The 12607-nt window shown below is 32.5% G+C and overlaps 1 protein-coding gene across 6 annotated transcripts in view; it reads right to left on the reverse strand.

The window, feature by feature from the left end:
• Nucleotides 1–1160: 1160 nt before the first annotated feature.
• Nucleotides 1161–12607, reverse strand: part of LOC132755245 (protein phosphatase Slingshot homolog) — a 47607-nt gene continuing 36160 nt past the window's right edge. For 3 of the 6 annotated variants that reach the window (XM_060746067.1, XM_060746066.1, XM_060746065.1), the window contains 2 exons: nucleotides 12028–12362; nucleotides 1161–7764 (listed from right to left, as the gene is read on the reverse strand). In XM_060746067.1, coding sequence (XP_060602050.1) covers nucleotides 6236–7764; nucleotides 12028–12362 — 1864 coding nt within the window. In that variant the 3' untranslated portion in view covers nucleotides 1161–6235. Of the gene's footprint in view, nucleotides 7765–9864; nucleotides 9910–11684; nucleotides 11729–12027; nucleotides 12363–12607 lie in introns of all 6 variants that reach the window. The other 3 variants (XR_009629179.1, XM_060746068.1, XM_060746069.1) reach the window with 3 other exon arrangements.

A 12607-nucleotide genomic window follows, 5' to 3' on the forward strand; every position in this document is an offset into this window, starting at 1 on the left:
GAACATGAAAAATGTCCCAATTTTTTCAAGTTATTGATGAGACAAAGGTCTTGCACAGTATCTCTTTGACTTTGGCCTAATTACCTCTAATTCAGTAATATAAGGTTACATCTACATCTCAAGTAATTGATAACATGACATAAAGATAGACAGACTGACTGACTCATCAAACAGTGTACTGCCTCTTTTTAAGTGGTGGTCGTAAAAATGTCAATTTGGTCTTTCAAATATCAAAACAATTTCAAACACAGAATCTTTTACCTAGGAAATAACATTGAGAAAAAGTTGTATTTATATTTTCTCCGTGCTGAGAAGGCTTTACAATGAAAATCTCCCTTTAATTTTTCACAATGCCTGTAAATTAACATCTTGTTCAATTTACTACAAACTTTCATAAATCTAGTTGTATTTTTGATCACCTGCATTTCTGATTATGTATAAACTGCTCTAGATATTATATATGTAATTAAGGATAAAGTATTTATTTTGTCATTTTGTATTACCTGATGTAAATGCTAATAGCTGTCCCAACACTTGTCTGTGAGGAATTGGGAGAAAAATAAACTATTTTCATAGTATGAATATTGTTATCTTGTTTTGTTCCATAAAACTTCACACATAACCTAACATTTACCATTATTTAATAATTTTTTTAGTGTTGAAATTTACAGCGCCAACACAGGTGACAGAAAATGTTACTTTCTTTACTTAAAGAAATTTGATTCTATAACATAATAATGAAAATTGATAATTGATGAAAACTCCTTATTATGCAGCTTTAAGTTTGAGATATTCAAATAAATCTTTGTAAAATTGCCATGAAAGATAATGAAACTTGGCCTATACGTATATTTTAAATTTCAAGTTGATATCTGATCAAATTCAAAAGATATTAGCGAAAAACACAAATGATTGGATGGGACAGTAATCAGATTTGTAATCCAGGGGCAAGGCAAAATATCTCCTCGAATACTTATTGGACTTCATGTGAATTTGTCTCTCACCATTGATTGAGGGATCATGTGGGATAAGTTGCTGGTTACTTGTTGAGAAATTACTGGTAAGTTATCCAGGAAAGCCGAACTAATGGACCGTTACTGCCAAGATATGGCCAAATATGTGCTGATATTGGTGCTAAAACCAGACAAATAAACAAACAATTTGTGTTAAAATAATTTTATTTAGTCATATAAAAATGTCAATGAGAGAAAAAGAGAAAAAAACAAACAACAAAGATTGCACATGTATAAAATGTTACCAAGAAATAATTTGTTATCAAGAGTGCCTTATGTCAGTTTAATTTAGACATGAGTAAATGACTGCTCTAAAATTGTTAGCAATGTTAAACAAGAAATGCCATCTCTGGAGGATTGAAACAAGATCATTTTTACCCCATTTATCATAGTAACATTCCATTCTACCAGTATGTAATTTCCCCATTTTAATGAAATCATTCTACCAGTATGTAATTTCCCCATTTCAATGATATCAAGTCAACAATTTTTTTAAGTCGAACTAAATGCAATACAACAATAAATTAATTGCAAAATAACACTGCCAAACATAGTGAACAATTTCTAATTTATTGCTAGTCATAATGCAAGGAAAAACTCATGTCAATATAAGCAAAACCACAGACTTGTCAGTTTTATACGGTATGTACAAATAGACTGTGTTTAGTTTAACCATATTTATTTGAGCTTGATTGCAAAATAATTTCTTGTAACTTGTATTTAATCACTTTTGAGTCTGTTTCCTCAAGTCTAAAACTTCTAAGAACTAAGAAATAAAACTTGTATAAAATTTCACTTGAAAAGAAAATATACAATGTATCTTAACATTATAATAAGTTTGTTCAAAGAAAGAAATTGTAACCAAATCATGTGTACACTTACATAATATAGAAAGACTATGGCATTATTAAATGCGTTTAACATATGATATACTGAGCTATGTTTAAACATTAAAAGTTGAACTACACAAATGAAAATGTTCCTACACAAAAGTTTCAAAATGAACATGTAATCACATTACAAGAATGAAAATACACGTGTGTATGAATATGCAAGGTCTATTTACACATATGTCAACATAAAGATACACGAAATGGTTGAGCTACATATATTGCAAACATGTAAGCATAACCCACTTAAAAACCACTTGATATTATGTAGAAGTACATGTATATTATAAGACTACACGTAATACATGTATATAAATAGACTACAAATACTAACAGTTTGAATACAAAATTGTGATAAATGCTTAATAATCATGTTCAGTTAACTTGATAATAGTTTTCTCTACAGTTCCCACAAATGTTTAAATTGACATTTAAACAAAACTAGAACAAGACAAGAGACCATGGTGGTCCAGCATCACTCACCAGAATAAATACAAGTATATATTTATATATGTTTTATAATAGGCAGTTGTTCAAAAGTTTTTGGTTGGTTTCTTTTTGTTCTGTTAGCTTGTACCATGTACCAAGATGGGGAAAAAAATTTTGTTATTAACTGGGTTACTCTTCTAATAGTGTTGAAAATATATATATCGATATATTAAATGTATTCAGAGGAATAAACTTAATAATTTCAAAACATTATGCACAGAGAGAAAAATAAAAAGACCACTTGGCAGTGTTCTGTATATATCCTTTTACATGTATTGGTACATTGTATCTGAAAATGTTTTCAAAATACTAACTAGTACTTTCAGAAAATTAAGCTTAGGACATGGCATAGGAAGTTTCACAATACAAGCTATCCATCAATAATAAATGCTACAGACCAAGTTACCGGTAGGTGCAGTAGAGATGTATCCATCTTCAGCCGTTAAAAAGGGTCAACTACTTTAATTTAGCAAACTTGATAAGAGGACCATCTAAAGATGCTACAATGTTTGGTGACCATCCATTGGTTCATGATGTTTTTTTTTTATATTTATTTAAGAAAGCCAACTGGTTAAATATGAGTAAAGTTCAGTCAGTGTCACAAGGATGCAACACACCAAATTTGAATTAATTTTGGCAAGTTGCATTAGAGAAAAGGAGCATTGTTGATGAAAGAAGACAGATGCTGGAGCATCCCCCATCATACTAATATCTCGCCCTGAACCTTTGGTTCTGATGAGGTAATTATGTAGATACATTAAGTGTGGTTGGTAGTTACATTGGGTCTGGCTGATACATCAATCTGGTAGGTATGTTAAGTGTGGTTGTTATGACTAATGTGGTTGGTTTTTTCATATGTGGTTGGTACAGCTGGCGTCAGGTAAACTAGATATGTCAGGTCTACCGTATTTGGTATATCAGGTATACCATATTTGGTATGTCAGGTCTACCGTATTAGGTATGTCAGGTCTACCATATTTGGTATGTCAGGTCTACCATATTTGGTATGTCAGGTCTACCATATTTGGTATGTCAGGTCTACCATATTTGGTATATCAGGTTAAGTTGGTATGTCAGATCTACCATATTTGGTATGTCAGGTCTACCATACTTGGTATATCAGGTATACCATATTTGGTATGTCAGGTCTACCATATTTGGTATGTCAGGTCTACCATATTTGGTATATCAGGTTAAGTTGGTATGTCAGATCTACCATACTTGGTATGTCAGATCTACCATACTTGGTATGTCAGATCTACCATACTTGGTATATCAGGTATACCATATTTGGTATGTCAGGTCTACCATATTTGGTATGTCAGGTCTACCATATTTGGTATCTCAGGTTAAGTTGGTATGTCAGATCTTCTATATTTGGTATGTCAGGTCTACCATATTTGGTATGTCAGGTTAAGTTGGTATGTCAGATCTACCATACTTGGTATGTCAGATCTACCATACTTGGTATGTCAGATCTACCATACTTGGTATGTCAGGTCTACCATATTAGGTATGTCAGGTCTACCATACTTGGTATGCCAGGTCTACCATATTTGGTATGCCAGGTCTACCATATTTGGTATATCAGGTTAAGTTGGTATGTCAGATCTACCATATTAGGTATGTCAGGTCTACCATATTTGGTATATCAGGTTAAGTTGGTATGTCAGATCTACTATATTTGGTATGTCAGGTCTACCATTTTTGGTATGTCCGGTTAAGTTGGTATGTCAGATCTACCATACTTGGTATGTCAGATCTACCATACTTGGTATGTCAGATCTACTATATTTGGTATGTCAGGTCTACCATATTAGGTATGTCAGGTCTACCTTATTTGGTATGCCAGGTTAAGTTGGTATGTACGGTCTACCATATTTGGTATGTCGGGTCAAGTTGATATGTCAGGTGTAATTGGTATGTCAGGTTTGGTTTATACCTCTGATGTGGTTGGTACATCAAGTCAGGTTGATACACCAGGTCTGGTTTATACAACAGAACTAATTATTACATCAGGTGTGGTTGATATGTCAGGTCTTGTTGGTACTAATAATATCTGTCATATGTTGTGGTTTGGACCGGAATATCCGTCCCGAGGGGACCCGCCCATTGGGCGTGTTCCCGAGGGAAGGATATTCCGATCCAAACCGCAAACATATGTTAGATATTTTTTCTTGCATATTCTGCCATATTATTTCATATTTAAAATGGTTTACCACAATATGATAGATGTTCATGGAAATTAAAGTCATTTCATCCATAACTATTTTCTTACAATAGCGTATGAACTTACAATTTAAATAACAACATCAAATTGACGTCATCCTAAGCACATACAAAATGTACTTCCCTTCTAAAACGACGTCATTTTAACGCGGTTCATTTGTAAAATACGCTAAAATGACGTTTTTGTTTGGCACGCGACTCATCTGGCACCCCCCATGCCAGATGAAATTTCTGGCATGGATAAAACTCACGGAAATGCCAGTCTGCTATGCAAGAAATATGGTTCAGTTGGTAAGTTGTGTTGGTTTTGTTTGGTACATGCAATTCAGTATTATAAGTATATACTATTCATACTATCAAGGAAATATTGCAGTAGTTTCAATAGAGTACACATCATATAATCAATTAGCTACTAATTGACACAGTAGCAGGATAAAAGTAACAATGTACATATATCTACACTAATTTATATAGAAATAACATGTTGAACTACACTTGATAACAAAATGGAATGAAGACATATAATTAAAGAATAAAAATAATGTTTACAATAAGTTGTATAGGGATTAATTAAAACTTTAAATTGAGTATCACAATTTATAATATAACAAGACCTGTCCATCCCAGCATGATCCAGTTTTCTGGAGGATGACATAACAGAAAGTTGAATAGGGGCATAATTCAACACATCTGCCCCAATTTGGTCATGATGGTACGAGGCTTTTAATAATCCTTAATTGTATTAAAATCAATGGACTTGAATAAAAAACTTCACCAATGCTTTGTCAATGGGAAGAAATAATTTAACAACCTGAGGTTAACCGTGAACCTGCTAGAACCTTTACCACCGGTATAAAGTCAAACAAACCTGTACATTAGTGCAGTCTCACCTGGCTCTATACTGGTGATAGCTCCTGTATTCTGATATCATTTAAATTTTGATTGTTCCATAAGCAGGGTAAATTCATTTCAAACGGTTTCTTAAAATCTCTTCAATTTACCTATAATGATTAGCACATTTAAAATGTTTTATTACATGCTTTTCGGTGGTTTATAGAAAAATATCAGTGACATAAAACTGGTAATTTCACTGTTTGAAACAGTGAAATTACCACTTTGATAATTTCACTGTTTTGAATTTAAGCCCCTTACGTTGTTTCAGTGAAATACCAGCGTGCACAGAACTGGGTACCAACTTAATGACATGACGTCGTAAATGACGTCACGTTATATTATTATTTGGCGCGCTATTCATTCGGTATTAGGTTTAATGTCTTTTTAAAAACGTTTCTCTGCATATAATAAAAAGAAAATTTGTTTAGTTTAGTGTAAGATCAAATATATTTCACCTTGTGAACACCAAAAGTTCATATTTCACTCGTGGCTGCGCCACTCGTGAAATATACCTTTTGGTGCTCACTCGGTGAAATATATTCTGATCTTACACTGAACTAAACAAATATCCTCTATATCCTTAAATGTCCAAGACACATCAAAATATTAACAAGTTTTTTCTTGACTGAGCATTTTATCCTAAACAAGGATTATTAGATTAATCTATAAATGGTAGTAATAACATTAAATATGTAATATGAGAAATAAAACAGTTTTTGTCTACATGGTATTATAAAAAGGGCTATTACGTGTTGTGTCAGGATATTTTCTTCCTTCCAATTTAGCTAGAGGATGAGTTTTTCCATATAGTTTTCTTACTTTCTTTCCTTCCCAGGTAAACCCTTGTTGTTCAATCTCTGATTCAGGTAAAGTTTGAGATTGACGAAGACGCACTTTCCTTCCAGATGCTGGTCCATAACTTGCAGATTTAGGTCGTACAGTTTTAACTTCAGCTTGATCTTTCATGATGTTACTTTCCTCAGAGTCACTTTCCTCTTTTACTGGTGATGTATCATATAAACTTGGACATATTTCTTTAAATTTAGATTCAAATTGCATCATAGACTTCTCTGATAAATGAATAGTTGGTTCTGACTGTCTGTGATGTACTGGAGATTTTGACCCTGCATGGGAGAGTCCTTGACTTTTGACCTCTGACACAAAAGAATGTGAACTGCTGGTTGAAGGTGAAATTCTTGGATTGCTGTTTGAAGAATCAGATTTAGCACCTTGAAATATGTGAGTATTTGTACCTAAAATGCTTGGGGAACCAAAAACTGGAGTCACTTGACCAGAGACCTGCTCTGGCTGTTCAAACTTTCCTAATAGTTTTTTAACTGAACAAACTTCTGATTCTTCTTTTTCAGATTGTTTACATTTGTCTGAATCTGTCCCAGCAGAAACAGAGGATATGAGCTTAAGGGTCATATCTGATTTACTGATATGGCTGTCTTTACATTTTGTAGCACTTACATCAGATTTGCCAGTGATTTTGAAATCTGGTGAGATTTTTCCCTCAGCAAGTGTGGAGGATTGTTTTTTGGCAACTGGACTCCATATTGGATTTGTTGACTTATGCTGTTGTAATGTATGTTCTTCAATTTCTTTTGAACCCTGTGAAGTTAAAGGACTCCATTTAGAAATAACTGGTTTGTTTTCTGTGTCTGATGGACTTTGCGTAACACAAGATTTCCCATGTGCACTACCATGAGATTTCTTTTCTACTGTGACATCATTTTTGTCTATTATTATTATCTCCCTTAAATGTTTCTTTTTAGAAACACCAGACATTTTTTCAATCTTTTTAACATAATGACTGACCAAATTTTCACCTTCTTTCAAATCTTCATTTTCATTTTCTTCCAGTTTAGATTTTGCGGGACTATTCAATAACGCTGATCCAATCTCGCGAATCAATTCCAAGGTTTCCTTATCAAACCTGCTTTCCGTGCTAGTGCGTTTTTTTATAGGAGTAAACGAAGATATACTTTTTCTTTCTGGAGTTATATTTGCTTTTTCTACATTTTTACTAGATGCTTCACTGGATTTATTTACTATTACAGTTGTTTCATTTTTCTTAGTTGTGTTTTCATCTATTGTTGATTTATCTACATATTTAATATTGGAAGTATCACCAGCAGATGATTTGTCTACTGAAGTTTGTGTTAAGGTACTAGAAGATTCCTGAACAACTGAATTATCTGATTTCTGTTGCTTTATTACAGGTTCCAGTGATTTACTCTCAATATCTGAAATCATACAAAACATATCATAGTAACTCAACTAATAGTTTACATGCAAAATAAATTATTGAATTGTTCCTATTACCACCAAATAATTATGACAGTTTTCAAACAAATACTTCTATAAGCCTAATCTTGAATAAAACACCAGAAAGTGGATATTGTAAATTGCAAGTTTTATATTTTACAAACACATATTTATAACTTAGGAAATATATAGGTATATGCTGCATACTGTCAGTATCACTTGCCTGTATACTTCTGAGTAAAAAAATGAAATACATCGAAAGAAATAAAAACATTCTTGGATAAAAAAAAATGTGAGCAACATTAAGATTTTTACTGCTGATATACATTCTGCTCATAATATAATGTGCATGGCAAAAATAAGATATAAAAACATATGTATTTATTCAAGCTTGATTGCAAAACAAGTTCTTGCAACTTATATATATCACTTTTGAGTCAGCTTCCTGGAACCAACCAGTACTGGAGTCATATGAAGAAACATGGTTTTAACTTGGATAGGGCTCGAACACATGATCCCATGTTGAGAAGCAGACACTTTAACCACTAAGCCACCGAAACTATGAACAAGGAAGCAGGACAGACTAGTCAGGAAATACATCATTCTTTCACAAAACCCATCTCTGATCACAAGCTCAGGTGTGTTAAAACAGTAAGAAGATATTAAAAGAGGTTATAAATTTGATAGTTATTATGGTATTTAATGTACAATTAGCACCAGTAATAAAGAGGTTTTAATGCCAATATTGTTACATAATAGTTCATCAAATTATAAATCCATGCTGTAACTACATAATGATGCAGAATAAAAGTAACACGAAAAAGTTAAGTACCTGTAAATAATTTGTTAGGTTATATATAACAAGCAAAATTAAAATGCATGCAAACTGTGCCTGAACATTGAATAGACTACTTGCTAAATTTGTAAATCTGCAAGTTAGTGGATCTCTACCACTTTGAAACATACATGTATGTTTAATGTGCTGGTATAAAAATAACCATACAATATTCTATTAAAAATATACCATTTATCATTTAACCAACCAGATCTTAACTTAGTTAATTTACTGCAAGTTATTGGATAAAAGGAAATCCATCAAAAAATATCAAATTGTTTCTGCTTTTTTAAAAAATAAATAAAAATAAGATAAAAAACATGCAAACTTTATAAAATAAAACTATCATCTAAAACAGAAAAAATAAGGTTCAAAACTGTCAATAGAACCTTTACAAATAGTGAATCTGACTATAAAATTTGTATCAAACTTAAAAGCATGTATTCAAATATTACAAGTACTTTGATATTGTAATATTTGGTTTCATTCTGTTACAAGAGCACAGCTTCGCACAATTTGCTGTAATATATTACATCATTTATTATAATGTTTAACTGAATTTTTATAAGAGCAATGATAATAAAAGGGGGCCTTCATTCTGTCACTTACATGTCTTCCCTACTTAGTTAAACCTTAATTTTTTATACTTAGCACACAGGCAGCCATATTGTTCTGCAGACTGTAATGCTTTTTTGCTGAAAAGGTATATCCTGCTATCCACTGTTACCTCCATTGGCAATTTTGTTTAGCTAACTGAATTTTTTTGTAAAAGATCACCAAATAATCATTGCTGTTGAACTTGTAGGTTCTGGTGGCAATTTTGTTCAAAAGACCTTCAGACGTTTGAAGCCATTTTTGTAAAAGACTACCAAAATTATAGTTCTTGTAATTTCATGAAAATCTACCCAGTGGTAGAGGAGATGTTGTTGAAATGTCTTTTTTTCTTCTATTTTTAGCTCTGGTGGCCATCTTGTTTAGCAGACCAGAATCCTTTGAACAATTTTTATGGATCATTTCTATTTATATTCATCCATTATTGACCATACATAATGTTGTTAAGGTAAAATGTTAAAAACCACAGGCAGACACAGAATGATCATAATACCTCATATTGAAGGGGAATAAAAAACATAACAGAATACACAAGATGCTGTTCAAACGATTAATGAAGATTTTTATAAAAGCAAGTTTAAACAATAGCCTATATGCAGATAAATGCAGACAAATAATAACTGTAGGTCACCAGCCTAATTGTAGACATTCCTCTCTGTAAACACTGGTTGTGACTCTAGAAAGAAATAACCATATATTAAACTATCACATACTCGGATGAAATTCTTACACAAGAATCAGGCAGCATGGTAGGATTCTAAAATGTTTTTTTTTTTTCTCAAGCTTGTTGTGACAACATGAGATAAACATGCAACTAAAGAAAACCATGACCCATGGGTCTCCTGGTCATATCAATACTTCACACATGGTTTCCTTCTACCAAATATTTCAGTTAATGAAAGGAATATTTGCAATATATACAACCCAAGAAACAATAAAGTAGCATCTACTACTAAATGTTGCCACATACAATGTACCTGTTTGTCAAACACCTTTCACCTATTAGTATACTAAATTATGAGGCTACCAAGATATTTTGATTTACCAGTGCATTATCAGACAACCTGATGTCTCATTAAAGTTCACAAGGCAGGCCATAAGGTAATATTATAAGTCAAATATCTAAGCCTTTGTTCTATCTGAGGAGAATATTTCATCTATAAAGTCTAGGTCGTGTATTCTCCTTATATTACAACTTTTGCTAATGTCCCCATAGTAACGTTCCTGTCAAGTTTTATGAAAATCTACCAAGTGGTATAGAAGATGTTTTAAGGAAGTACGGATAAGAGAGAAGATAGATGACATACATCTTTGAGCAATTTGTACTGACAGGTGAGCTTATAAAACAAGAGCACCAAACAGACAAGTTAATATACACACAAATGCAAATTTGTTTTAGTAATCAAAAATAACCTTTCTGTTAGGAAAGGGAACCATTCATGAAATATGTCAAAAACATGTCTTATATAAATAATCCTTATCAAACTTTGCAGCCAAAGGAAGGAGACTCTATTATTTATAAATTTTGTGTAAGTCCACTTTATGCCATGGAGCAAATCTCTGGGCATTGAAGTTTAATATAAGAAGGAATGATTTATGTAACATTAGTAGAGGACAACAATTTGATCCTATATGTCAAATATCAATGTCCTGGACAATTTAGTTTTGGAGAAGTTTTTTAAGACATCTATGATATCATTAGATATAAAGGATTTTTGACAGGTTTATGGCCTTATATAAATGGTTGTTTGTATATATAACCCGAGCCGCTAGGGAACACACAGTGATGTTGCTTACCAAATATTTATGCTCTGGGTAGTGTAGTATCAGAGAAGGCCGTTAAGATATAATGGTTATAAAAGTCTATATAGACATAATGACCCCAGTGGCTGGTCATCTTGGTTCCAGGGGCATAATTTATAAACATTTGTATCACCATAGAAACATTCCTGCAAGTTTGGTCAAAATCTACCACATGGTTTATGAGGTGTTCTTCAATTGTGGATAATAATGCACTATAGAATGACTGTCAGGGTTGGTAGAATTTTGGCCTGTGAATTATTCTATACAGTATTGAGTATTCTAAATTCAAGGATTTTAAATGGCATGTGACCTTGATCTAAGGAGTCTACACATCATCTTATATTTAAGTTCATACACAATATAAAAGTCTGAACTTGACCTTGATTCAAGGAAGCCCAAACCTGTGCTCTCTGCATTGACTCATTATGGTTAAAATTACTGCCAAGAAGTAATTTCATATTTCAAAAAAATTCAAAGCCGACATAAAAATGCTACTGGACAGACAGATGACCAAGTGCATAACATATACGCCAGATAGAAAGTAGGTGTGTAACAATTCATTCTAGTAATTTGTCTTAAATCAAACAACTAAATGAATACTATTCTCATTCCCTTACACATGCTCACTGCAGCTAGGAATATACTTACAGTACCAATCTCAACCAAAACTTAATCCAACTTCTTAACTATTGCTGGCAAATTGAAGCAAAAAATCAGTTGTTATGACTTATTTCAAATATCTCACACAGAACCAAATATTCGTCAGTAAGAAACACATAAGTCAAAATACTCAAAGGCTAGAATCAAATACAACATGAAGCTGGTTTGACAAATCCTTGTCTAAAGCAGATCTAGCACACTAGTGTTATTAAGCTAAAATTCAAAAAGTCTCCCAAGTTTATCATTAGAGAAGCAAAAATCTATTAGCATAAAGTATTTTGATTTTCCTCTATACACGTATATAACACTACAATAAGTCATATATACTAACCCATTGTTTGTTTGCGAACCAGACCTTCTTGTACAGTCAATTCTTCCCCCATAAATTTATAAACTTTGACAGAACCAGTTTGGTTTTCAATTTCCTCCTCTGTGTTACCAGAAGCTTTATTAACATCAGTACAAGCCTCATCCTGATCACTTCCTGTGTCATATGACTCAGGACTATTTTGATCTTTATCAATGTAATCAGGGTGGGTGGGGGACATAAGAGCTATGCAGGTTTTTCTGCGCTCATTGTCACGATCTTTTGACTTTGGTGTTACTCTTGTTGATTTTAAACTCGAAGACCTTTTCAGACTTTTACCTGGAATGTCTAATGTAATTCTGAAACAAAAAAATATTTATGTCATATGTACTATCAAACTTCAAAAAGTCAGTCAACGCTGAAAATACCTCTCACAATCCGAATGACAATTTTAAACTTATTGTAAAAAGCATTCATCATAATCATTATAAGGAAGTTTTTAATAAAGTACTCACTTCTGTTGAAGGCTAAATCCTTAACTTTATATTGAATTTTTTCCAATTATATCCCTGCAAATGATATTGCTATTGAAGAAACACTAGAG

This window comes from Ruditapes philippinarum, unplaced genomic scaffold (genome assembly GCF_026571515.1).
Source record: "Ruditapes philippinarum isolate M1 unplaced genomic scaffold, ASM2657151v2 ctg1488_1_1_1_1, whole genome shotgun sequence".
In the NCBI taxonomy this organism is placed as follows: domain Eukaryota; kingdom Metazoa; phylum Mollusca; class Bivalvia; order Venerida; family Veneridae; genus Ruditapes; species Ruditapes philippinarum.